This window comes from Sceloporus occidentalis, unplaced genomic scaffold (assembly GCF_023333645.1).
Source record: "Sceloporus occidentalis isolate IW3139 unplaced genomic scaffold, rSceOcc1.0.p SCAF_4, whole genome shotgun sequence".
In the NCBI taxonomy this organism is placed as follows: Eukaryota; Metazoa; Chordata; class Lepidosauria; order Squamata; family Phrynosomatidae; genus Sceloporus; species Sceloporus occidentalis.
In genome coordinates this window covers 204,066,669-204,094,459 of record NW_028316984.1, presented here as the reverse complement: position 1 = coordinate 204,094,459, position 27,791 = coordinate 204,066,669, and the positions used below count along the sequence as shown (strand labels likewise).

General features: G+C 45.5%; 1 protein-coding gene across 1 annotated transcript; it reads left to right on the top strand.

Annotated features, from left to right (window-relative positions):
• The first annotated feature begins 5,283 nt into the window (after window positions 1-5,283).
• Window positions 5,284-21,997, top strand: LOC149315344 (cytochrome P450 2C19-like). The gene is made up of 10 exons (XM_089522990.1): window positions 5,284-5,299; window positions 9,082-9,354; window positions 12,129-12,291; window positions 14,198-14,347; window positions 16,209-16,369; window positions 17,134-17,310; window positions 17,898-18,039; window positions 19,957-20,144; window positions 20,538-20,679; window positions 21,536-21,997. Exons 2-10 carry the CDS (start codon window positions 9,172-9,174, stop codon window positions 21,715-21,717), a joined length of 1,488 nt encoding a protein of 495 aa, XP_089379116.1. The 5' UTR covers window positions 5,284-5,299; window positions 9,082-9,171; the 3' UTR covers window positions 21,718-21,997.
• Window positions 21,998-27,791: the final 5,794 nt, after the last annotated feature.

Below are 27,791 nucleotides of genomic sequence, written 5' to 3'. Positions count from 1 at the left end.
ATCCCTTTGCTTCAGTGGAGCTGGGTCCAAATCCACGCTCGGCCACGAAGCTCATGTAGCAGATGTCAGGCTAATCCCCTTTCCTCTCAGCATAGCCTACCTCACAAGGTTGGTGTGAAGAGAGGAAGGAAGGTAGCCCCAGTGGACAAATCTCTGTTTTCCATGGAACGGCTATCAGCTTCAGTGAACATGCTTCTGACCCTTCTGCTCAAGCTCAAAATTTTCCTGGAAAGCCATACAGAAAGCCATATACTTTGCCTGGAAAAGATGAATTCCATGACACAGCTGTGTTAGTCTGGAAAACCAGTCTGCAAAGGCATCTTGCAGCACCTTGGGGACTAAATGAGAGAAGAAAGCTGGCCGCATGAACCTTTGAAGATGCATAGCGTTGGTGTCTGTCTGTCCTTGGTCAAGTTCTTGAAGAGACGGATGGATTTCCACTCTTCTCTGGCTGAGTTTGGCGCTTTGCGTGGAGCTAAGACTCAAAGACCTAGCCATGTGAATCTGGAAAAACCAGTCTGCAAAGGGATCATGTAGCTAAACTAAAAGAAAGATGCTCCATGCATCCGAGGAAGTAGGCTCAAGTCTACAAAAGCTGATGCTACCCCATTCCCTCTTTCAGTTTGCCTCACCAAATGCTACCCTTTGCAGACTGAAAAAGATGAAGAGAGCTTAGTCCCAATCACCAAGGCTTTGGGGGCAACAGAAATCATTGCCGTAGTTGGGAATATGTCAAATAGGTATGGAATAAATTCATAAATTCAGACCGTTTGCAGATGCATTGCAACCGCTTGTATAGATGCTCCGAATGCATCCTCTGAAAGCATCTTGAAAAACCGAATAAACATAAAAACGATCAGATATAACCAACACGAAGCACGTTTCAGCCGTAAATTGGTCTTCTTTGGGAGTCTAATAATATCCCCGCCACACAATCATGCTGTTCTCACGCACGCATCGGGAGAAAATAGACACTTGCCTCCTCGGATCCAAGGCTGCCTTATAAAGGAAAACCAATTATATATCAGTGGTGTTACCAGGGTTGTTTCTTTTTTTAAAACACACACACACACTTTTTGCACACATATCAAGGGAAAAAACTTTGTTTATTAGTCTGCAAAAGAGTGGTTTATTTGTGACCGAAGCACCTTCGTTGTTTGATCTACAGGAGTACATTCCTGTTTATTTGCTTTAGGGATGCTTTAAATGTCTTGTTTGTTTGTTTTAATTTTTGAGATGGTACAATGTGCTACAGATTAAAGTGAGTCTGTTGCATTTGTGTAAGTTGTTCATTTCCTGCCACGTGGCTGTTGGTTTCCTATACTTGCAGAAGATCTAGTCTGGGAGCAATGGGATATTTGTGTCTCATGTGGGACACTCGCACTCAGGCCCAGTCCCCAGAGGCAGAGGCGCATGTCCAGTGTACTGTCCACCATCACTTTATTCATACCCCTCATTACCCCTAGGCTGGGACTCAAAGCGGCTGTTGTGCAGGTGGCTACACATCCAGCTGTGCATACAGTTGATTGACTTACACACTTACACACTGGGCTGCACCATGGATTCACATACTTTGCGCTATGAGGGTATTCAGAATAGAGTAGTGGTTCCCAAGCTTTGGTCCTCCTGACGATTTGGACATCAGCTCCCTTAACCCCTGACATTTTTCTGTGTTGAAATTCATTTTGTTAGCTTTGGCCCAGCTTTTGAATCTGATCAGGCCTCCTTGAATTTTGAAACCATTCTGAAACTGCTTCAATTGTCAGGAGTCAATGCTACGGGGTTCTGGGAATTGTAGTTTTGTGAAACATTTAGCTTTCTCTGGTGCCACAACAACTACAGTCCCAGGCTTCATTCCAGCTACCTTTTAAATCAGATCGTGAATCTGTTTGAACTGGTTCAAACGCCCCTGGTTCCCACTTAATCCAAATCGCTGAAGCAATTTGGAGAGGGGGGTCATGCACTAGACCCATTTAACCCGCATCTTTTTTTGATGCTGATTTTTTCCACTGCTATTTCGACAAACCAAATCTGTGCAAGTGAGAACCACATGCGGATCGGGATCAATTTAAATTTCCCCTTCGGCCAGCTGGAACCAAATCATTTTGAATCGATTCATTCATGAATGGGAACCACAAGTGGATTATTTTAGAGGGGGGAAATGCAATTGGGGCAAATGTAGTGGGAACCACACTCCGCAGTTGAATCGATCCATCAATTTGGATCGCACCTCGATTTATTTGTAAGAGGGAATGGGTCTTCAGAATTTCATAGGATAGCGCCATGACAGTTAAAGCGGTTTCAGAATGGATTATTGCTGTACTGTGGATAGAGCATACAGTTCCTTGGAAATGCAGAAACTCTCCATGAATATTATTTCCCATTTCACAAAGGGCCTTTGCGAGCGCACAATGCACAAGGTTGGATTGCACAATACCTGTATTCAACAGAACTGTGCAACTATCTGAGTGTAGGTTTATACCATGCAAACATGATTTCAGCCTTGGTTTTGCAAGTTAAATATAACCGGAAGGTAGGAGAGGAGGCAGTGAGGAGTCAGCCTCCGGGCCTCAGAGAGTTGCCCACCTCTTGCTTTAAAGCCAGCCGCGTCTTTTAGCAAAAGAAGGAGCAGCGAAATGAATCATCCTGAATCAGTCTGCTGCTGCGAAGCCTTCAAAGTTAAAGAGAGAAGAATTCTCCGCTTTTGTTCTTCCAGCTTCAAAACAGAGCAAAGCTTAACAGAGGCAGCCAAGCCCAGGGAAATTGGAAATGACTAATTTTGCCAAAGGGAGGGAGGAAAAGATAAAGAGATTAAAGGCGGCAATGACATAACTCTGGCTGGAAGGTAAGCAGCTGTGCCTCCTTCACGAAGGAGAAGAGGAGATGTTGCAGAGGGGAAAAGGACGCTCTTCAGGAGCTAGGAAAGAACTGGCACATCCATAGGGCAGGATCAGGGATGACTTCCATTCCCTCCAAGGCATCCCTTTCTCCTTGTCATTGGTAACCAGAGGCCTCATCAGGAGGGCGCAAAGAGGATGCACCACACCAGGTCACTCCAGGGCTGTCTGGAATACTGTGTCCAGTTCTGGGCAAAACAATTCAAAAAGGATGTTGAGAAACTGGAACTGTGTCCAGAAGAAAGTGATCAAAATGGTGAGGGGTCTGGAAACCATAAGGCCTTAGAAGGAAAGGTTTAAGGGGGCTAGGTATTTTTAGGCTGGAAAAGAGACAGTTAAGGTGTGATATGATAGCCCTCTTCAAGTATTTGAAGGGATGTCATGTTGAAAATAGAGCAAGCTTGTTTTCTGCTGTTCCAGAGAATAGCACATGGAGCACTGGATGCAAACTGCAGGAAAAGAGATTCCAGCTCAACGTTAGGAGGAACTTCCTGAGAGTAAGGGCTTTTCGACAGTGGTCATCTCTGTTAGCTGCAGAGCTCCATGCGATCATGGAGCATTGCTATAGGATGAACTTGTTAAAAGAAGTGAGAAATAGAAATAATGCTGACATTTGACAGGAGGTTTTTTTGTAAAAACACTCCCTCAATGGAGGTTTTGCTGGAGTCTCCTTCTTTGGAGGTGTTTAAGCAGAGGCTGGATGGCCATCTGTCAATGGAGATGCTTTGATTGAGAATTCCTCCATGGCAGAAGAATGGGGTTGGACTGGATCAGGGCCCTTGGAGTCTACTTCCGACTCTAGGATTCTATGATTCTATGCCACCTGGAAGCTCCTTCTGGGTCTGGCAGGGCTGCTGGCCAGGTGGAAAAGGGAGATTCCAGCAGAGGCAGTAATGGCACAATGGGCTCATGGACTCATAGAGTTGGAAGAAACTGCAAAAGACATTGGGTCCAGCCCCATCCTGCCATGCAGGAACTCACCATCAAAGCACCCCTGACAGATGGCCATCAGCTTAAAAATGGCCCTCAAATAAGGAGACTCCAGCACACTCTGAGGAATGTCTTTCACTGTCGAACAGTTCTTACCATCAGGAAGTTCCTCCAAATGTTGAGGTGGAATCTCTTTTCCTGTGGCTTGCATCCATTGCTCAGGTCCTATTCTCTGGAGCAGCAGAAAACAAGCTTGATGCACTCAAATACTTAATCAAGGCTCTCATATCACCTCTTAACCTTGTCTTCTTCATGCTAAACATCCCCAGCTCCCTAAGTCTTTCCTTATTGGGCTTGGTTTCCAGGCCTTTGACCATTTTAGTTGCCCTCCTTTGGATACGCTCCAGTTTTTCAACATCCTTTTTGAACTGTGGTTTCCAGAACTGGACACAGGATTATTCCAAGTGAGACCTGTCCAAAGAAGAATAGAGTGGTACAATGACTTCCTTCCATCCGGACAGTATACTACTATTTATTCAGCCTAGAATTGCATTGGCTTTTTTGGCTGCTGCCTCACGCCACTGGCTCATGTTCAACTTGTAGTCTACTAGGACTCCTAGGTCCCTTCCACTTGTACTATTGTGAAGCCAGGTGTCCCCCATCCTATATCTGCGCTCCTCGCTTTCCTGCTGCCATTGCCTCCCTTTTCCTGCCCAGATGGCAGCAGCAGATCATCCCAGCCACCGGCACCCATCCATTTGTCTCCATTGCCTTGGCTTCCTCAGCAAGAGAACCAAGGCCATGGAGGGAGAAGTCTGAACAGGCGAGGGGCAGCTGAAGGGTGCCAGGCATTTTGGTTGAGGCATTGCCGATGGCAATGACCCCTCCCTGCCTTTTGCCACTTCCACCTCCACCTCCATCTCCCCTTGAACCCTCCCACGTTGTCTCCATGAGTGGCTGCCTGCCTCGGGATGGCAACATGAGTCTGCTACACTGGTGTGAAAGTGAAACCAGCCCTAATGGTTGTGAGGAATGGATGGGTTCTGGTTAAAACATGGTTGTCCTAAAGAACCAAAGAACTGATCAATAAAATGGATGCCCTCATGGAGCATTGCTATAGGATGAACTTGTTAAAAGAAGTGAGAAATAGAAATAATGCTGACATTTGACAGGAGGTTTTTTTGTAAAAACACGATCTCCTGAGCTGCAGAAGAACATAAACAGAGATAAACAGGAACTGATAAGACATTGACATGTTTTGAAACCATGGTATTACAGACAACACGTTTTCTCCAGGAAGGAGAAGTTGAGTAATGGGCTGCAAACCACAGTAGCCAGAAAGCTAGAGATGGACTTTGTATAAAGAGAAGAGCTTCTCAGGCCCACTTTTGTGATTCCCGCCCATGGCTCCAAGCTTCACGCGACCTTCTGGAATGGACTGATGATCAATCGATCAGTGGGGGACCTGTGTTGTGAGTATGTTTGTGTGAATGTGTGTGTGAAAGAGCTCTTGATACTTAAGTAAATGTTATGTCTTCGTATATTAATAAATGTTATATGCATAGTGATTGAAAACCAAATTTGGTCTCTCTGTGTCCTTTTGCTTGTCACTTGTTCCGGGGTCTTCTACACTTCCCAAATCCTAAAAGAACCTGTTTTACTGGCCATGACAAAATACTTCTTGCCAGCCCTGATATCTTGTCACTGTTGGGAATGCAAAGAGGTTACAATAGTGGGAGAAGGTTCTTCTTCCCCATGTGAACTATGAAGCCAAAGAGTCATTGTTGCGCCATAGAGCCTGATCTACGTGTTCAGAAGAAACGGGTGGCGTAGTCCCTTTGGACCTGATCATGGCGACCCTCCTACAAAATGGCAAGTGAGCCTTGAAGGAGTTCTGGCTGGTAGTCTCCATGTCTGCACTCTCAATAGGAGCTCTCCAAGGGGCTGAAACATTTTCCACAAAGAGCTTCACTACTTTGGAAAGCTCCTTTAATGTTTACAGAGCGGATTCTTTGCCCCCGCCAACGTGGGAGACTCCAGCAAGGACTGCTTCTCAGCAGTTTCCTCCTCTTCATCATAGTCTTCCCCCCCTCCTCCTCCTTTTCATTATGATCATCACCAACTTCCTCCTTCTTCGCTTCCTCTTCTTCTTAGTCTTCCTCCTGCTCCTCCTCTTCTTCTTCCTCCTCTTCCTCCTTTTCATCATCATCATCATCATCATCATCATCATCATCATCATCGCCCGCCTCCTCCTCCTCCTCCTCTTCTTCCTCCTCCTCCTATTCCTCCTCCTTCTCCTTTTCATCATCATAATCAGCATCATCATCAGCATCATTACCATCAGCATCATCATCTTCCTCCTCCTCGTCTTCTTCTTCTCCTCAGTCTTCCTTGTCCTTGTCCTACTCCTCTTCTTCGTTCTCCTCCTCCTTTTCCTCCTCCTCCTCTTCAACATCATCAGCATCACCATCATCATGTTCCTCCTCCTCCTCTTCTTCTTAGTCTTCCTTCTCCTCTTCTTTTTTCTTTCTCTTCCTCCTCATCCTCTTCTTCTTCTTAGTCTTCCTCCTCTTCCTTCTTCTTCATCTCTTTCTTCTCGTATTCCTCCTCCTTCTTCTCCTTCTCCTTCTCAAAGGCTCCTTGGGTAGCATATACTGTTTTCCCCATCTCACAGCCTTTCCAGCTGAAGGAATAAGGTTAACTCTGAATCAGTCACTGGAACCCTGTTAACATTGTGAAGCAGAGTTGTGCATGTGGTGCCCTTGCGCATGCCGATGAACCTTTGGGGGGTTTCACTCTGAAGGATGCCTTCATCTGTGCAGAAGCCCCCCCATTCCGCTTCCAAAACATGGACCTTTGAATGAATGAAGCCAGTGCTCTGAATGTGAACTCCTCCTTGATCAGTGTTATCATTCAAGGCACCTCATTCTCACAAGGTTCCTTTCCCCCCCTCTTCCACGAAATGCATTGTTGCAAAAGCAGAGAGTGAGATAAGAGTGAAATAAGAAAGCTCTCGATGGAAGGAAAATTGTACAAAGAGAACGTTAACCCCGAATGCAAAAAGAAAAAAAGAAGAAGAAGAAGGCCTAGTTTTGTTTCCCCTTGTCTTTGGTTTCCTGCAAGGAAAGGGGAAGAGGCAAAGAGGAAGGAGACATCACCGTGGAGCAAAACCCCAGGGGTACCTCAGGCGCATTATCAGGTTTCAGAGCCCAGAATGGAGATGCTCAGCTCAGCTCAGCTCAGCTCTAAAGCCTGGGAAGACGAGGGACTTTGCAAGAATAATGCCGAGAGGCCTGTACAATGCTGGCAGCAGGAGAGAGAGAGAGAGGGGCCCATTGTAATTTTCTGAAATGAAAGGTAATGAATGCATGCCGCGAAAAGCGCTTTTGCATAGCTTTAAGCCCTGCTTTTAGACAGAACACTGAACAAGTGATTAAATGGGGATGGGGATGATGATAGCACCAGCATTTCCCTATGGCCCAGAGGTTGGCGGGGAGAAGAGAGAGGCTGAGAAAGGAAGGAAAAGGGTTGTTCCAGCATCTCCAAGCGGAAGGAAGGATCATCTCTGCATTTCAGACCTATCATTTTCACTCTCCTTGCGGCAGAGGAAAATGGGAAAGAGCAGAATTTCTGCCGGAGGAGCAAAGGCCGTCTTCGGCGTATGTGGTTTTTGTGTGTGAGACCAGATGACACAACCACAAAGGAAGGCTGTGCAAGAAAAATGTAGGGCATTCAAAAGCAGAAAAAGACACTCACATAAACGTAAATTAATTCCCTGAGGTTTATTTACAGCTATATTACAGATAGTATGTTTTGTTATGGACTCAGCCATATTTTTCCAGTGAAATCTTTGTCAAAATTACTTCCTTAGAATCATAGAATCCCAGAGTTGGAAGAGTCCCCGAAAAGGTCCATCCAGTCGAACCCCATTCTGCCATGCAGGAACTCTCAATCAAAGCATATCTGAGAGATGGCCATCCAGCCTCCGCTTAAAGACCTCCAAGGAAGGAGACTTCACCACTCTTCAAGGCAGCTTATTCCACAGTCAAACAGCCCTTACTCTCAGGAAGTTCCTCCTAATGTTGAGCTGGAATCTCTTTTCCTGTAGCTTCCATCCATTGTTCCATTGGGTCCTAGTCTCTGGAGCAGCAGAAAACAAGCTTGCTCCCTCCTCAATATGACATCCCTTCAAATATTTAAACAGGGCTATTATATCACCTCTTAACCTTCTCTTCTCCAGGCTAAACATCCCTGGCATCTCCCTAAGTCTTTCCTCATAGGGCTTCATGGTTTCCAGACCCCTCATCATTTTAGTCTCCCTCCTTTGGACACATGGCTCCAGTTTCTCCATATCCTTTTTAAATTATGGTGCCCAGAACTGGACACAGTCTTCCAGGTGAGATCTGACCAAAGCAGAATAGAGTGACACTATGACTTTCCTTGATCTTGAGACTATACATCTATTGGTGCAGCCTAGAATTTCATTGGCCTTTTCAGCTGCCGCATTACACTGTTGGCTCATGTTCAACCTATGGTCTACTTGGACTCCTAGATTCCGCAAGTAAGTTGGGCCTAATTCAGAGCTTTAAAGGTTTGAGAGAAAGGTGGGATAAAAATAAAATAAAATGAAATAAATAAATAAATAAATAAATAATAAAATTAGGGTCCGCGTTCCCCACACGCACCCCTCTAGTGATGCTGCTGCCAACTACTGGCCTCATTTTCAACCTCTGCCAGTGGCAGGAGCTCAGGACTGAGAGCATAGCAGGACAGGCGTGTGGACAGTTTCCGAGCATTACTCCAGCGTGAGAAGGTAACGGGGGACTCTGGGGCACTATGTACCTCTGTCCTATATTACTAACTCCTGCTCTCCATTTCCCAATTTTGACAGACCCATATCTCTCACTCATGTGCGTGAAGGGAGGAATAATGCTCCATGCGTCTGATTAAAGTTCATTTCATTACAAATCTGACTCCACAGTTGTTCATGGCATCACATTATAAACCCGAGAGTCTTTAAGATGCCACTGGGCTCTTCGGTGGTTTTGATGCAAGAGATGCACACAAATGCTTCTCACCCTGGACCCACTTGGGAGGGGAGCACCAAAATACATTTGGATTCTTCTGTTTTGCAGGGGGGGAATATAAAGAAAGAAACCAGTTCTGAAAGGTTAATCTCTTGTGGATAGCAGGTGTAATGATTAATCTTACTTATCTCAGTAAATAAAAAACTTTGTTTTACTTGGCTTTTCAGTGTATAAAGTCCAAGCAATGGAGCTCAGAAACCCAATTGCCTTCTCCTAGAATCTAGAAGTAAACCTACCATTCGTTTCTGGCTGCCGGGATGGAGCCTCTGGGGACAACCACAGTCCTTCTGATCGTCTGTATCTGCTGCCTTGTTCTTTCTGCCATCTGGAAAAGCAGGACCCACAAGAAAGGGAAGCTGCCCCCCGGACCTCCTCCATTGCCCATCATCGGGAATGCTCTGCAGCTGAAGACCAGCCACTTGGACCAGAGTCTCCGCAAGGTCAGTAGAAGGGTGGCCATCCTCCACAAAAGACACGTATGATGTGTTGGTGCATTACATAGCTAGACCCCTCTAAAGACCCTAAAGCAGTGGTTCTCAACCTTCCTACTGCCACAATCCTTTAATACAGCTCCTCATGTTGTGGTGACTCCCAACCAATGGTCTCGGTCCCTAAGACCATTGGAAATAAGTGTTTTCCAATCATCTTGGGCAACCCCTGGAAAGGGTTGTTTGACCTCCAAAGGGGTCACAACCCACAAGTTGAGAACTGCTGCCCTAAAGGTACCAGATCATGTCTGATCTTGGAAGCTAAGTAGGACCAGCCCTTGTTTGAACTTGGATGGGAGTCCACCAACAAATATCAGGCTCTGTAGGCCCTGTTTCAGCGGAAGGAACTGGCAGAGCCACCTCTGAGGGTTCCTAGTCTAAGAAAACTCCACTGAGGTTTATGGGGTTGGAGTAAGTTGACGGACAATTTGAAGGCATTCTCTCTCTCTCATACACAAGGTCCAAGCACCCTAAAGGTACCAGATCCCACCTGACCTTGGAAGCTAAGCAGGGTCATCCCTGTTTAGTACTTGGATGGACAGCCGCCAATGAACTGAGGGTGCTGTGGCCTCTATTTCAGAGGATGGAACTGGTAAAACCATCTTTGAGGATCCCTGGCCTAAGAAAATTAATGGGATCCCCAGGATGGGAGGCCCCAAAGGAATACAAAGACCCTGAGGCTCTATTTCAGAGGAAGGAACTGGCAAAAGCATCTCTGAGGATCCCTTGCCTCAGACCTTATCAAAGGGGCAAAACTGGAAGGTTAAAGTGGGGGGTTCAAGGGCAAATCCGCAGCTGTTTTCCACACGACCAGCAGCCATTGCGCAGGGAATCTGGGCTGAACGATGGGAGGTCAGTGAGGAGGAAGCAAGTTCACAAAACTACTGGAGTTACGTCCTCTTGGCTGCTTTCTCCTGGGAGAAGGCCGAGAGGAAGCCTTTGGGATTAATGGAGGACATGCCCTGGAAAAGGAGGACATGGAATTAGGCAGGCTTCTGGCCCCAGCCTCCTCCTTCCTCTCTCTCTCTCTCTCTCTCTCTCTCCCTCTCTCTCTCTCTCGTGTGTCTGTGTCTGGTTTTGGAGCTTGCAAAGGAAGAGAGAGAGCATTTTGGAAGTCCTCCTGGACAGGAGGGAGAAATGGAGGACAGACTGACAGAGATGGATGACAGGCAGGGACCCTTCTTGGTCATGAAACTCACCGGGTGACCTTGAGAAAGTCACACTCTCTCAGCCTCAGAGGAAATAGGACTCATGTAACTCTTGTGTGTAGCTGTGTGTCTTTGTGGCTGGACGGAGTTTGTCTGCCTTCCTCAGAGACAGCTTTTGGGGCTTTGGGGGCAAAGAGGCTTCCCTCCCTCCCTGCAGCATTTGGGAAAGGCACTTGTGGAAGGGACAGTTTGGAGCATGCTCAGAACAGATATTTCTAAGCAAGCAATGGGGATTTGTCCTCACCCATCTGATAGCCAAAGTCGAATCTAACCCTAAATACTGTGTCTTTAAACCCTTGTTGTGCTCTTGCGTGTGATAACCATTAGCAAATGGGCTTGCTTTTCTGGAGTGACTGAACTTGAACCATTTTGGGGATGACACCACAGAGGTTACTGTGTGATAAACACAGTGAAATTCATGGGGTCTCCATAAGTCGACAGACAACTTGAAAGCACATCCATATTAACACGATGTGCATTTCATCATTTTGCTTCTATGTGCGTCTCTTCACCAGAAGGAAAGCAGCTTTGAATTTGGTTATTTGCAGAGAGTGCAGAATTTAGTGCCAATAAGAACATGGGGAACAGTTTGCATTGCAAAGAGATCCCTGCCCCATTGAGATTACAGTGTTACTGTCTGCATAGAAAAGAGAATGAGGAGGGAGAGGATATGGGCAATAGCTCTGCCTCAGATAGCTAGAGAGATAGAGAGAGAGAGAGATAGATAGATAGATAGATAGATAGATAGATAGATAGATAGATAGATAGGCTCAGTTATGGGAGAAGGGTCACGGGATTTCTTTATTTTTATTTTTTACTTTTTTGGTAATATTTATTGAAACTTCAATATCACACACAGAAAAAAAACAACATACAAAAACAATACACATTGAGCTTAAATCGCTAACAACAAACCAATATACAACAAACTAAACACTAAAACCATACTACCAACATTCAATTGTTGTTTTCTCTCTGTTTTGCTGAATTCAAACTTCTAACAGTCTATTTCTTTTCTTTTTTTAAATTATTTAATTTTGTTATTTTAGCTTTTTGTTTTGGTCAAGATATCCCTCGGATCTTGTCCCCTTCCCTTCTTTTTAAACTACATCTTCCTTTCCACTTCCTTTTCTCTCTAATTTCCCTTTTCCAATTCCTTCTAAATCTTTCCCTACTCACTTCCTTCTGTCTTTCTTGCTATCCTTTCCGTCACTTTCTTATGTCCTTCGTGTCTCCCTTTTCTGTCTTTTTTCTACCTTCTTTCCTCTTATTCTTTCTCTTACCTTCTTTCTGTTGGGGTCACTGAATTTAACAAGTTAGTGTTGGGTGGCCACCTCTGCACTGTCCCAAATGGGAGAAACCCATATCTTCTATTACAATTTGCATTCTGTGTCTGAGGCAGAAGGAAGGAAACAGGCACAGAATGCAAAATTGTAACTGAAGATCTGGGTTTCCCCCATTTGGGACAGTGCAGAGGTGGCCACCCTACAATGTGCCTCTTACTTTGTCTTCTTCCAGCTGAGCGAGAAATATGGACCCGTCTTCACACTCCATTTCGGAGCGAAGAGGGCTGTTGTGTTGCACGGATACAATGCCGTCAAGGAAGCCCTGGTCGACCGGGCCGAGGACTTTGCCCCCCGGGGAAAGGTGCACATAGCTGACAAACTCAGGAATGGGAAAGGTAAAGTCTTAGGTGGCTTTGCGTACAAGGATGGATGAGGGCCATATGGCACTGTTTTTAACAAGGGTAGAAAAGGGTTCATGCACTTGGTTAATCACTACCAAGCTAACAATCATGGTTAACTTATTTCTTTGAAGTCAGCTTTGACTTCTGGTGACCATCTGGATGAGAAAGATCCATGTTCCTCTGTCTTCAACCACTGCGCTCAGGTCTTGCAAACTCAGAACTGCTGCCATCGCAGCTTTCTTGATGGGCCCCATCTGCTTGCAGTGTTGTCTCTGTCTATTGCTCCTCACTGAGCATCGTCATATTTTCTAAGGAATTATAGAATCTTAGAATCCTAGAGTTGGAAGAGAGCCCAGGGACCATGCAGTCCAAGCCCCTTCTGCCATGCAGGGACTCTCAATCAAAGCATCCCAATTGAGAGATGCCCATCCAGCCTCTGCTTAAACGCCTCCAAAGAAGGAGACTCCATCACCCTCTGATACAGTGTCTTCCACTGTTGAACAGCTCTTACCATCAGGAGGTTCTAATGGTCAGGAGTCCTTGTTATCAGCTTCGGCTGTTACTCCAGCCGCATCCTTTCCTGGAATCAAAGGGACCAAGAAACTGTGGTGCATGCACTGGTAACCTCACAACTAGATTTCTGCAATGTGCTCCACATGGGACTACCCTTGTACTTATTTCAGAAACTCCAGTTAGTTTAATACATGGCACCCAGATTGATTATTGGTTAAACCAGAAGCAATCAGATAACACCTATTCTAAAATCGCTTCACAGGCTGCCTCTTAGTTTCCAGGCGCAGTACAAGGTGTTGGTTATCACCTTTAATGCCCTAAATGGCTTGGGTCCAACATATTTATGGGACCACCTTCTTCCATACAATCCACCCTGCGCACTCAGGACCTCTGGGAGGAATTTATGGCAACCTATAAAAACTAGGCTAACTGCAACCAAAGCTGTCAAGACGGATCTCTATCGGCAGGCCTTCCCCAAATAGAAAACCCGGCCACCAAATCAAACCCTCTATCCCCCTGACTTTGCTGCATTCTATGTGCTTGACTTGTTGGTTTTTGATGTTCTTGATGTTTGAGGTTGAATTGATGTTGATTTTAATGCATGATTTTAAATTGTTAATGTTTAATTATGTTTTAGGGGAGGGTGGGTTACGGGGATATGGGGATATGGGATTGTATGTGAACTTTTAACTTGTAAGTGCCTCAATTGTCATTGAGAGAGAGGCGAGGTATAAATAAATGTTTTACTTACTTACTTACTTACTTACTTATTTACTTACATCCTAATCTCTGGAGCTGCAGAAAACAAGCTTGCTCCATCCTCAATGTGACATCCCTTCAAACACTTAAACAGGGCTATCCTATCCCCTCTTAACCTTCTCTTCCCCAGGCTAAACACCCCCAGCTCCCTAAGTCTTTGCTTGTAAGGCATAGTTTCCAGACCCTTCACCATTTTGATCACCCTCCTCTGGACATGCTCCAGAGTGGTACTATTATTTTCCTCAACCAGACACTATACTTCTGTGGATGCAGCCTTGAATCACATTGCCTTTTTAAGCTGCCACATCACACTGTTGACTCATGTTTACCTTGCGGTCAACTAGGACTCCTAGATCCCTTTGCTGTGTGCTGTGGTCAAGCCAGGTGTCCTCCATGGACACTGGACATGGTCCCTCCACTTTTAAAAAAGAAATGGGTTCTGAGATGTATCATGAATCATGCATTTATTTGTGTAATTTTTTCCGATTAAATATGTGCATTGATCTTGGCATTGTAACAGTTTGGACTATATCGACCTTGTGATCCCTTCCAACTCCATGATTCTATGACCTCTGTCTCACACACACAGAAACACACATTCTCTGCCTCCCAACCTTTTTTTCCCCAGGGATCATCTTCAGCAATGGGGAGAGATGGAAGCAGCTGCGGCGCTTCGCCCTGACCACCCTCCGCAACTTTGGGATGGGGAAGAAAAGCATTGAGGAGAGGATCCAAGAAGAAGCCCAGTATCTCCTGGAGGAGTTACGGGACACAAAGGGTAGGCAGATCCTGTCTACCTCTACCACCCTTGTAGGCTTCTTCTCATGCCTTTCCAGGAGATTCCTCCATTCTTGCCATCCTGGAAAAAGGCTCCAGGCTCCTCCATGGACTCAAGAGGAGAGGTGGACATTTCCACCAGGAGGTGGGAGGAACAGGCCTTCACATGTCCTACGCCAAGGGCCCATCTGCAGGAGACCTGGGCATATGCGTCTTTTCTACATAAGTCTCAATTGAAAACATACTGCCTTTTAGTACAACTGCATTTTTGTAAAATTTTGGAGTGTGGAGTTCACTCTGACCTCAAACTGAGGTCCTAGTGGAACCGCCATTTCCCCGAAGCAAGGAGACCAGGTAGGCAACTTGCCAGGCAGGAGGCAGATCCCTAGAAATAATACACATGGAAATTCCCGAAAGGTAGCTTGAGAGTTGCTAAGGAGGGAGCCATTGCCTTCAAAACCAACAGAATGCTGACTGTTCTCAGTCTCACACTTAATGGGCCGGTGATCAAATCAACGGCTCAGCCAGCTATCTGTTTGTCTTCTCTCGATTATGTCAAGACCTGACTGCAGTGACCAGGCTACCCTACACCTTGGCTTAACAAAGCCCAGGTAATTAAACACCTTTGTCTAGGCTTCAGCCAAACCATTAGGCTCATCGCCAGAGGCTAGATTTCGCCTATAAGAACCCCTAGATTTGCTCACTCAGGAGTGCTACTTTCAGAATACAGTTTGGCTCCATGCCAGACTGGACTCTGATTGTAGCTCCCTCGGCCATTTCCCCCACGTTCTGGCGGCCATGACATTCTTCATCCACATCTGCACTGGATTCCCAGAGAAGCCTTCAAAAGTAAGTATCACCCGTAGTTCTGCCTCGCAATCTTTTCCACTGTCCCACCTTTACTTTAATTGAGTCTCTGGTGTGTATGTGTGTGTGCGTGTGCTCCTTGTTGTATGTGTGTTCCCTCCCTTAATAAGTATTTGGACTTTAATAGGAGAAGCTGGTCTCAGCATCTCTTAAGGGATTATTTGGTCCTTTGGTATACACTAAGAGACATGGTTTCTCAAGGGCATTGTTACCCCTTCCTTCTTGTCAATTTGTGTTAAATGGAAATTCCCCTAATTAGAAATTTCCTAACATGCCCCAAGCCAATTCTAAATAAAAATGGTTCCCATCCTTTAGACACCCAAACCAAGAACTCTGGGAATGGATGCCCAAGTCACAATGGCCAGGAAGGCCTTACCTGAGCATCCAAACAACCCACCATGACACCTGGGTGGGAGAAGTGCTGCATGCATCAAGGACAATTGGTGGATTGGGGTATTGCCAGTCATTCCATGGGGATCTGCATTGTTTGGGAGGTTTGTTAGTCAAGGAACCTGGGTTGGCCTGGGCAGACCTCCCACCCAACATGGAACAGCTGCTGGAGTAGGAGATTCATAGATCACATGCCCCAGATCCAATGGTTTCCTTGGCAAGATCCCATGCCAAGCTCCTGTGGGCAATAGAGGTTCTCCTTGAGCTAGGCTGGTCTCAGAGGCCTTGATGAGGAAATGCTGGCCACAGCCAGAGAGACCCACCAATGCCAGGAAGCCCTGGGGAGATGTCAGTTTCCATGGGACTGGCAAGGACCAATGGCTGCTTATCCCCATACTTGCCAGGGCAGAAATCCACCTGAAAAAGATGGGATCCTCCCTGGAACATGAGGTTGTTTTTCCCAGTTGCATATATGGCCCAACCAAGGCAAACACCCCCTGTGAACACACTCCACAAAAACAGAAGCCAGATTTTCAGCCTTGACTAGATTGCGACTAGCAAGGTCTTGGGCTGAGACACGTCCGTTCTCTCCCTCGCTCTTCCAGGGAAGCCCTTTGACCCCAACTTCTTGCTCAAGTGCGCTGCCTCCAACGTTATCTGTTCCATCGTCTTTGGAAAGCACTTCGGCTACAACGACAAGAGGTTTCTATACATTATCGCCTTGCTGGATGGCAACTTGCAGATTATCAACTCTCCCTGGGGACAGGTCAGGCCTTTCTTCCTCAGGGCCTTTTGTGTGAAATTTTTAATTCATTCCTGCATGGCAGAAGGAGGTTGGACTTGATGGCTGTGTCTCTGTGTGGGATGCATGGCCTGGGCCAAGTGGCACTCTACTCTGATGATTCTACTCAGGCCTCACCTGGAATAGTGTCTGGTCCTAGGCACCACAATTCAAGAAAGATGTTGAGAAACTGAAGTGTGTCAAAAGGAAGGTGACTAAAATGGTGAAGGGTCTGGAAACCATAAAGCCCTATGAAGTGAAACTTAGAGTGAAAGAGGACATTAAGAGTGTACATGATAGCCATCTTTAAATCTTTGAAGATCAGTTGTATTGAGGATGGAGTAAGCTTATTTTCTGTAGCTCCAAAGAAAACAACCTGGAGCAATAGATTCAAACCACAGGAAAAGACATTTAGAGAGAATGTCTTAACAGAAAGAACTATTTGACAGTGGAATATGCTGCTTCCTTGGAGTGCTGCAGAGTCTCCTTCCTTGCAGGTTTTTAAAGCAGAGGCTGGATGGCCATCTGTACCAAGGAGGGCTTTGATTGAGGCTTCCTGCATGGCAGAAGAAGGTTGGACTTGATGGCCCTTAGGGGTCCCTTCCAACTCCATGATTCTATGATTCTATACCATCCAAATTTAACCCATAAAACAAACATATACCTCTTCTTCTGGGGAGTCCATTCATCTTCTGGTGTCCATAAAAGAAAGGAATACAGGTGTGATCTGTGTGCTTCTCTCCTTCCAGCTTTTCAATTCCTTCCCTTCCTTCATGGACTTCATCCCTGGCCCTCATCAACAGATGATACCCAACGCCCTGAAAGCCAAGGATTTCATTTTGGACGAAGCCAAGGAGCACAGGGCTACCCTGGACCCCAACAACCCTCGGGATTTCATTGACTGCTTCTATATTAAAATGGATCAGGTAAGGCAGAATCATAGACCTCATTTTCAGGGGGCAGTGAAGCTGTCTTGGATTGAGTTTGGGACTTCGAAAGAGATATCTGGGGTTCCTATCCTGTCCCCTTAAAGCCGTTCTGCCATGGGACCCAATAGAAACCATGGATGGGGGGTTGGCTAGCTAGAGGTTTATCTACCTAGGTCAGCAGTCCTCAACCTGTGGGTTGAGACCCCTTTGGACGTCGAACGACCCTTTCACAGGGGCCGCCTAAAAGCATAGGAAAACACAAATTGTTGATGGTCTTAGGAACTGAGATGAAAATAAATTTATGGTTGGGGTCACCACAACATGAGGAACTATATTAAAGGGTCATGACATTAGAAAGGTTGAGAAGCACTGACTGAGATGGTCCTTGGAAAATGCCAAGAGAGGAGATCTAATGGAGGATCCTCAGGTCCCTCGCTGCACTGCAGATCCCAGGATTTCACATGACAGACTTCCAGGGAGACCAGCATGGACTCCAGCTGCTATAATTGTCGATTATGGGCCATTCCAAGTTCTACCAAGTGTAATAATGTTGACCCCACTGATTGTTGGTCATTTCTCTCTAGGAAAAACATCACCACGCATCTGAGTTCGACACTGAGAACCTGTTCATCTCCACCTTTGACTTGTTTGTGGCAGGAACAGAAACAACCAGCACCACACTCAAATACGGGCTCCTGATCCTCCTGAAATACCCAGAGATAGAAGGTAAAAGAGATGAGGCTCCCCCAGTCTGGCAAGCTTCACTCCAGTCCTCTGCCCTTTTCTCAGCATCTCCAGACCATCCCTTGCTGGATTTCGGTTTTGCTGCTCTGAAAGGGCCACATCTGGGGCTGAAAATGGGTCCCACAATTAACTAGAAGTCTTTTTTTTTAGCATTTGACCTCTAGATTTTTAGGCTGTGCTACCCCAAAATGCAAGGGTCCCAAGAGGCTGTTCGCAAATAATAGTTAAATTAGGGAGTTTTATTAGCTCAAATGACAGCAGCCAAGAGGGCTCAGGCAACCAAAGCGGAGATAGAGCCTGTATATAACGGTTGTGAGAAAAGGAACTCCAGAATACACGTCCAAACGTAATTTTATTATAATCAAGGGAAAGGACCATTCATACAAGGCTCTCACTCAGTGATACTGCTAAGAAACAATGATATAAATGCTGTAGCAGATAGTGACTTAAAGGGACTTCAGAGGACAGCGTTGTACTGATTCCAGCTGCGTAGCTCCAATCGAGGAGAACGCTGGAAAATGGAAAATGGCAGCTAAGATCGTGGCATGGCCAGCTTTTGCTGAGGAGTCAGGTGAGATACGAATGGAGCGTCTTTCTGATTGAAAACAAGACCAAGGTGGGGCTGATTGGGAAGGACCTTTTACCCTATAGAAGTGCTTGCCAAGCACCCCCAACATATCCTGGGGCAGGTTTCAGGGTGTGAATGGATTTCCAGGAGGGAGGAATGATCAAGGAAGTTGAGAATGGCTGGAGAATCAGTGCAAACGTCCTTGGACAAAGGAGTTTTGCTCCTGGAGGGATCTCTGTTCTTAGATTTCTGTTCATGCGTAAACACAAGGTCTATCAGCCACCATTACGCCTATCAATGTAGGGATTATGCAGATTCCCATCTTATCTATTTTGTCTATACGCTCTTGAGCTCCCCATACTGGACTTCCTTATGTGGCAAGGCAATTTCCTGCAGTGCGGTGCACCCGCATCTATGTGCTCTGAACATCCTATTCCTGATACTAGTTTGATATTGGCACAAAAGAGGGATGCAGAGGGCTAGGCTTTGAGGAAGTGCTGGTTTTCATCCAGGGGTTGGGGGTGGTCTTTGCTAGCCAATTTTCTCCGAATTAAAAAGCGGCAAGTAGACTTCCAGATTTGTGTGAGTTTTTCAGGCCATGTTGCCAAGTTGTAGAAAAGTTTATTCCTGAACCATACACAGATTAACATGGACATCACTCCTCCCTACCCAGGGTCACACAGTATATATACCCCACTCTCTTCCGTGCCAGCATTCTCTGAAGATGCCAGCCACAGATGCTGGAGACACGGCCACATAAACCAAAAAAATCCCACCAAAAACTGGCTGTGATACCAGCTTTGAAAGCACTCAACTTCACATTAGACTTCTAGATGCTTGCGGGACCCGTGTGGTCCACCACAGGCCTAAAATTGCCCCTACTCAGAGGAGCAAAACAGAAATCCAACAAGGGATAGTCTGGAGATGCTGAAAGAAGAGAATTGCATAGCACTAAGACATGGCAGTTAAAGTGCTGTCAAACTATTCATTCTGCCATGCAGATGCAGCTCTAGTCTTTCTGTCTGTCTGTTGTCTCTCTGAAGATGCCAAAGCCACAGAGGCTGGAGAAAGGTCAGGAAGAAACTCTTCTAGAACATGGCCACAGAGCCCAAAAAACCCACAAAAAACTACTGTATGTCTGTTTGTCTGTTTCTCAATCTGAATCTCTCTCAGAACAATATAGTCACTGAGCTGGGACCTAATGATCTCAAACCACTCAGATGTTGCCATCGCAATGAGCCACACAGGTCAAACTTCTATTGCCATTTCTCGAACCTCTCTGAGGTTTCCTGGAAGTGGTTTGCTATTGAACTTCATCCGTCTCTTGATAGAGAAAGTTCAGGAAGAGATTGACCGGGTGGTTGGCCGTTCCCGAAGACCTTGCATGGCTGACCGCGGACAGATGTCTTACACGGACGCCGTTCTCCACGAGATCCAGAGGTTCATCTCTCTCGTCCCATTGAGTCTCCCCCATGCGGTGGTCAAAGACACGCCATTCAGACAATACATCATCCCCAAGGTAAGTTCTCTGATTCCACTTGAGGAACCTAGAATGGATCCTGCACACAGAAGGTTCTCTAAGCCTTGCTTGGCTTGGATGGAATAATTAGAATCTTGCTTCTTGTCAGTGCTTTTGGCCTCAATATTTTGTGGATGAAAATAACATACAGTTGGTCCTCCTTATAGGTGGGCTTATCTTCAGCAGCTTTAAGTTTACGTGGAAGGCAAGCCCTGGCAGGAATAATGCAGCATGTATTCACGCTGTGCGCCCCATGCACTGCTGTGAGCATGCACCCCATTATTTTCTGTCGAGCGTGAGCATACGCTTTCCCCCCAATATGGGGGGGGGGGGTCTGGAACGGATCCCCTGCAAATGGGGAGGGTGGACTGTATCTCCCTTTATTCTTTCCAGGGGACCACAGTAATTCCTGATCTGACCTCGGTGTTGCATGACAGCAAGGAATTCCCCAACCCCACAAAGTTTGACCCACAGCATTTCCTGAACAAAGATGGGACCTTCAGGAAGAGCGACTACTTCATTCCCTTTTCTGCAGGTAAGATGGTCCCTCCTGCCCTGGGCAGCATTATTTGGTTCTCCTAATTTTCCATTGTTGGATGTCATGGCCAGCCAAGAGCAGGTCTCGGAGGAGGAGGAGGAGGATGGGGCTCCTCCAGAGCAAGAGGTAATTGAGGCTACAGCAGGTGCTCATCCTGCTCCAGTGCAAGAGGTAATTGATGCTACACCAGGTGCTCATCCTGCTCTGCCAGAATCCAGCCCTGATCTCCCAGCCCCAGAGGAGGAGGCTCAGCCAGGGCCTAGTGCTGGTGGGATTCCTCTGGTGCCACAGCAGCCTAGTGGTGACTCTGGGGAGGAACCAGGCTTCAAGGTTCCCTCCTATAGACAACGCAGGGCTGAAAGTGCTGGCAGGCACAGATCCCAGAGAATTGCAGAGAGGCAATTAGCAAATCAGCTTCAGGTGGCACGCGGAAGAGTTTCCCTTACTTAATGAGCAGAGAGACACCAACTCAGGACCAGAGTTTATTGCATAATCCTTTGGTGTGATTGCTGCTGGCACTGGCTTCCTGTATCTTGACTCCTTGTTGCCTTGACTCTTGACCGGACTGGACTATTGCTACCTTTTGGCTGACCTGGCCCTGGACTGGACTGACTATTGAGACCTCTGTTATCCTGACTTCGGCTTGGCTTTCGGTTTGCTTTCGGTTTGCTTTCTCTCTTTCTCCCTGCAAGGTTTGTGGACTACTTCCAGCTCCATAGTTAATTGCCTTCCTTATCGGTGTGTGTCTGTATGTGCTGGCCACAGTCCAGGACATTGGAGCAGTGAAGGCATTTCCCTCTGTGACCCCATCTTCTTCTCTTCCCTTCCCTTTCTTCTGTGGGTCTCTTTGCAGGGAAGCGGATCTGTGCAGGAGAAGGCCTGGCCCGCATGGAGCTCTTCTTGTTCTTCACCACCATCCTCCAGAATTTCAAGCTGAAGCCCCTCATGGACCCCAAGGAGATCGACATCACGCCCCTGATGAGTGGATTGACCCGTGTCCCCCAGACCTATAAGCTCTGTGCTATGCCCCGCTGAAAAGGTCATCTCCGGACAGAATGTGGACTGGCGAAAGCATTGAGTCTAGAAAGTCAGTCTGGTGCAAGGGGGAAATGTGGGCTCTGATAAATCTGCATTGATCGCACACAAGCATGGACTTTAAACTGCTTGAGCTTGTTTGAGAGCTCCAATACGCTTGTAGTATGTTTAAATTATTCGCTATTGTTTCAAGCTTTAAATTGTTTAGAACCGATTTTATTTGTGTGGCATCCTGAAAGTTCAAGTAGTATTCTGGATGGCAGATATTTCAATAAATACAATAAACAATGTTGCTTTACAAGTGAGAAGGTTGTTCCCACTCAAAGGGAAACCTCCCTTTTTATGTCCATAACTGCTCACAATTCAGCCTCACTGGATGACTCTTCAACTAAGGCTTTGTCTTCAGAGCTGGTTCTTCAGAGCATCTGCTAAGACTCCAATGGGGTTTCCATGGCTGGGCATTGCTCAAGGTCCCTACTCCCAGAGCAGAGAAAACAAGCTTGCTCCCTCCTCAACATGACATCCCTTCAAATACTTAAACAGGGCTATCATCATATCACCCCTTGGCCTTCTCTTCTCCAAGATAAACATAACCAGATCCCAAAGATGTTCCTCCTAGGGTTTTGGTGGTTTCCAGCTCTTTCGCCTTCATCTGGACATGCTCCAGCTTCTCAACATCCTTCTTGAATTGTGACTCCTTTTTTATTATTATTAATAAATTTATTAAACATATAAAAATAACACAACACAACAATCATAACATCCTTAACACATTACATGCCAACTAACACATGAGCATACATACTCTAGCATAGGATCTTCAATAATAAGGTCTTCCCATTAATCCTATCAAACCATTTATACACTTGACAACTTACAACTTACAAAGAAACATCGTCTCTTACTCTCTTATTTTGTGGTCAACTTTCTTTCATTTTCTTATCTCCTTCATCTATCCCTTTCTATTTCCTCTCTCCTTCCCTTTTCCTTCTCTTCCATCCCTCTCTCTGTTCTTCCTCCTTTCCCTTTCTACCTTTCCTACTCCCACCCCTCCCTTCTTTCTCCCTCTCCTGTTTCAACTTCTCCCTACATTCTTCCCATTCATCACTTACTCATACCTTATTCTCTTCCACATACTTTCATTCACCTTCCTTTCCCAACTACCATACCTACTTCCAGTTTACCAGCATATTTCTATTCCCTCCTCAATCTATGACTTTAACCATTTCATCATTTCCTCAAGCATTATCATGACAAAGACCTTCCCTTTATTCCACTTCCATAACATTCTTATTATTATATTCTTTCTCTATTCTCCTTATTCTATTCAATTTCCTTATTTAACTAATAATAATTTGTTTTATTTATATACCGCTATTCCAAAGATGATAGCGGTGAACAGCAAGTAAGCTAATTAGCAAGTAAGCTAATTTGCCCCCAATAGTCTGGGTACTCATTTTAGCTCCCTCCTCAGAAGGATGCAAGCCTGAGTCGAGCTTTACCTCATTTATACCTTCTTTATATCCTTTATCCTTTATTGGAAGAAATGTCTTTGCCAACAGTCTCAAGAACTTGATCAGGAGAGCTTTAAACCGAGTTCCGAGGGGAAGGGAGACAATATTAAGGAAGGCGAAAGGGATGGCGAAAATAGTCAAACTGACATAGAGGAAACAAGGCAAACAGTGCAAGGACCCAACAGTGGGAGGCAAAAAAACTTGCACAGGCAGCAAGTAAAAGGGAACCATGGTCTGCGATGTCTCTACACTAATGCACAGAGCATGGGAAATAAGCAAGATGAACTCGAACTCCTAGTACAAGAAAGCAAATATGATATAATAGGCATCACTGAAACCTGGTGGGATGAGTCTCATGATTGGAATGTGGAAATAGAGGGGTATAACCTCATTAAGAGAAATAGGCCAAACAGGAAAGGAGGAGGAATAGCACTATATGTCAGAGATATTTACACCAGTGAAGAGATCCTGGACATCAATCATGGAAGCCAGGTGGAGAGCATCTGGATAAGAATCAAAGGGGAGGGAAACAACAAGGATGTTACGGTGGGAGTCTACTACAGACCCCCAAGTCAGACGGAGGAATTGGATGATATCTTTCTAGAACAGATGACCACACAGTCAGAAAAGAGAGATGTAGTAGTGATGGGGGACTTCAACTATCCTGATATTTGCTGGAAGTCAAACTCAGCAAAATCCTCAAGGCCTAGCAAATTCCTCACTTGCCTGGAAGACAATTTCATGGTCCAAAAGGTGGAAGAGGCAACAAGCGGGTCAGCTATTTTAGATCTGATCCTAACCAACAAGGATGACTTGGTTAATGGGGTGCAAGTGGTGGGATCATTAGGTGGAAGTGACCATGTTCTCCTGGAGTTTGTAATACAGTGGAAAGGAGAAGCCAGGCAGAGTCAGACACGCATCCTAGACTTTAGGAGAGCGGATTTCAGTAAACTTAGAGAAGTATTGAGGGCGATTCCATGGTCAGAAATACTAAAAGATAAAGGAGTTCAGGACGGATGGGACTTTCTCAAAAGAGAGATACTGAAGGCACAATTTCAAACAGTTCCAGTGAGAAAGAAAAACGGGAGCTGTCTCAAGAAACCAGGATGGATGACTAAGGAACTTTCAACTGAACTAAGTTTGAAACGGAAGATGTATAAGAAATGGAAAAAGGGGGAAATCACGAAAAAGGAATTCAAAGAAATAGCAGGCATGTGTAGGGTAAAGTCAGAAAAGCTAAAGCGCAGAATGAACTCAGGCTTGCTAGAGAGGTTAAGAACAATAAAAAGGGCTTTTTTGGATATGTCCGCAGCAAAAGGAAGAAGAAGGAAACGGTAGGTTCACTGCGTGGAGAAGATGGCAAAATGCTAACAGGAGATAGAGAAAAGGCAGAATTACTCAAGACCTTCTTTGCCTCAGTCTTCTCAGAAAAGGCAAAGGGTGCTCAACCTGAGGATAATGGAGCAGAGGACAGAATAGGGGAATTTCAGCACAGAATAAGTAAAGAGATAGTAGAGGAACACCTTGTTAATCTAAATGAATTTAAGTCTCCGGGACCAGATGAACTCCATCCAAGGGTATTAAAAGAACTGGCAAATGTAATATCGGAGCCATTGGCAATAATCTTTGAAAACTCCTGCAAAACATGAGAGATCCCAGCAGACTGGAGGAGGGCAAACGCTGTCCCCATCTTCAAAAAGGGGAAAAAAGAGGATCCCAACAATTATCGTCCAGTTAGCCTGACATCAGTTCTAGGAAAGATTCTGGAGCAGATCATTAAACAGAGAGTCTGTGAACATCTAGAAGGCAATGCCATCATCACAAAAAGTCAACATGGGTTTCAGAGAAACAAGTCATGCCAGACAAACCTAATCTCTTTCTTTGACAAAATTACCAGCTTGGTAGATGAAGGGAATGCTGTGGATATAGTATATCTTGATTTCAGTAAGGCCTTTGACAAGGTTTCCCATGACATTCTTGCAAACAAGCTTGTAAAATGTGGGCTAGACAAAGGAACTGTTAAATGGATCTGTAATTGGTTGACCGGCCGAACCCAAAGGGTGCTCAACAATGGCTCCTTTTCATCCTGGAGAGAAGTGACCAGTGGGGTGTCCAGTGGGGCTCTGTCCTGGGCCCAGTGATATTCAACATCTTTATCAATGACCTGGATGACAGAATTGGGAGCATACTTATCAAATTTGCAGATGACACCAAATTAGGGGGAATAGCTAATACCCCAGAGGACAGGATCAAGATTCAAAATGACCTGAATAGACTAGAAAGCTGGGCCAAAGCTAACAAAATGAAATTCAACACAGAGAAATGTAAGGTATTGCACTTAGGGTGGAAAAATAAAATGCACAGATATAGGATTATGGGGGACATCTGACTGAATGAAACTACATGTGAAAGGGATCTGGGAGTCCAAGTAGACCACAAGTTGAACATGAGTCAACAGTGTGATGCAGCAGCTAAAAAGGCCAATGCTATTTTAGGCTGCATCAATAGAAGTATAGTGTCTAGATCAAGAGAAGTAATAGTGCCACTGTATTCTGCTTTGGTCAGGCCCTACCTGGAATATTGTGTCCAGTTCTGGGCGCCACAATTCAGAAAGGACACTGAGAAACTGGAGCCATGTGTCTAAAGGAGGGCGACAAAAATGGTGAAGGGTCTGGAAACCATGAAGCCCTATGAGGAACGACTTAGGGAGCTGGGGATGTTTAGCCTGGAGAAAAGAAGGTTAAGAGGTGATATGATAGCCCTGTTTAAATATTTGAAAGGATGTCATATTGAGGAGGGAGCAAGCTTGTTTTCTGCTGCTCCAGAGAACAGGACCCGGAACAATGGGTGCAAGCTACAGGAAAAGAGATTCCACCTGAACATTAGGAAGAACTTCCTGACAGTAAGGGCTATTCGACAATGGAACAAACTCCCTCGGAGTGTAGTGGAGTCTCCTTCCTTGGAGGTCTTCAAACAGAGGCTGGATGGCCATATGTTGGGGATGCTTTGATTTGGATTTCCTGCATGGCAGAAGGGGATTGGACTGGATGGCCCGTGCAGTCTCTTCCAATTCTACGATTCTATGATTCTATCTAATTCTAATTCTCAATTAAAATAGTTTTTTGTGGGTTTTTCGGGCTATGAGGCCATGTTCTAGTTTACTCCTGATGTTTCACCAGCAGCTGTGGATGGCATCTTCAGAGGATGCTGGAATGGAAGGGGAATGGAAATTATTCACGAAAATTTAATAATACTGTCTTTCCCCCTTCTTTTCCAAAAATGCAATTACTGTTATCCATTCTTTATTAAGTGGGGTCTGTGAGTTATATTTCACTAAATAAGGGGTTCAACAGACCACCCCTAAGGAGCGGCTCCATGCCGCCTTTTTCCTTGCTGGATTGGGTCCTCATTCCAAGCTGGTTTTAGTAGGTAGAATGGAACATGTCTTAGGCAAATCTAATTTGGCAGCTACTTCATTGATCAGCCGCTTTACCACAAATGGACCCACAAATTTAGCCCCAGTTTCTTGGAAGTCTGTTGAATTTTTAATTTTTTAGTAAACAAACTTTACTCCCAGGTCCCACCTCCCAATCCCTGTGTCTTTTGCGTCATCCAGCATTGTAACAATGTGCGGCCACAAATCTTTAATTTTTGTAATCCACTGGGAGAGGCAAAAAGTGTAGGCAAAAAATTTTGGTCATAGCTGAAGATGATCTCAAACAATGAGTGTTCGGTGCTCTGGTTGATGTCCCCATTGAAAGCAACTTTGGTGTGGGGCAAAAAATCAGACCAATCATCTTGTAGTAGGTAGTTGCCAAAGCAGCAAATGTACTGCTCCAGCGAGCAGTTCATTCGTTCTGATTGGCCATCCGATTCCGGGTGATGAGAGGTGCTCATTGCCTGTTCAACTCCTAATTTTGCTTGTAATGTCCTCCAAAATTTCAAAGTGAACTGGCTGCCACTATTAGACACAATCTTGTCCAGAAGCCCTTGTAATTTGTACACATGTCTACTGAATAAATCGGCCAATTTGGCCACATTGGGCAAGCCCTTGCATCGCACAAAGTACACCTGCTTTGAGCGCTGGGCAGGGGCAGGGTCCGCAGCAGTCCCCAAGGCTTGCCCACTACTGGCTTAAAGCAAGTACATATTGGTCATCCTTTAACATAGGTCTTTACGTTCCCCTGGATCCCATCTTCTTACCAGATGCCAAGTCCTCAGGAATCCCCAATGTCCTGCTACATTAGTATTATGGCATATATGTAAAACCTTGAGTCTCAGGTCTCCCAGGATGTAAACCTGAGTCCCTTTGTACCACAGTCCACCTTTCAACTCTACAGTCTCCAAATATTCCTTAATCCACTGGTCATTTTCGGCCGCCTCTGGGATGCTTTGAAACAAAGGCTCCACTGGCATGGTTGGATTATTGTTTTCCTTCTCATTGTGTGTTTGGCTCCAAGTGGTTACTGCCAGTCCCAACTGTTTTGGGATGAGAATGGCTTCCTCTGGGGCATCCCTCCTGCTTTCACATTGGGGTAATCTAGATAAGGCACCTGCTAG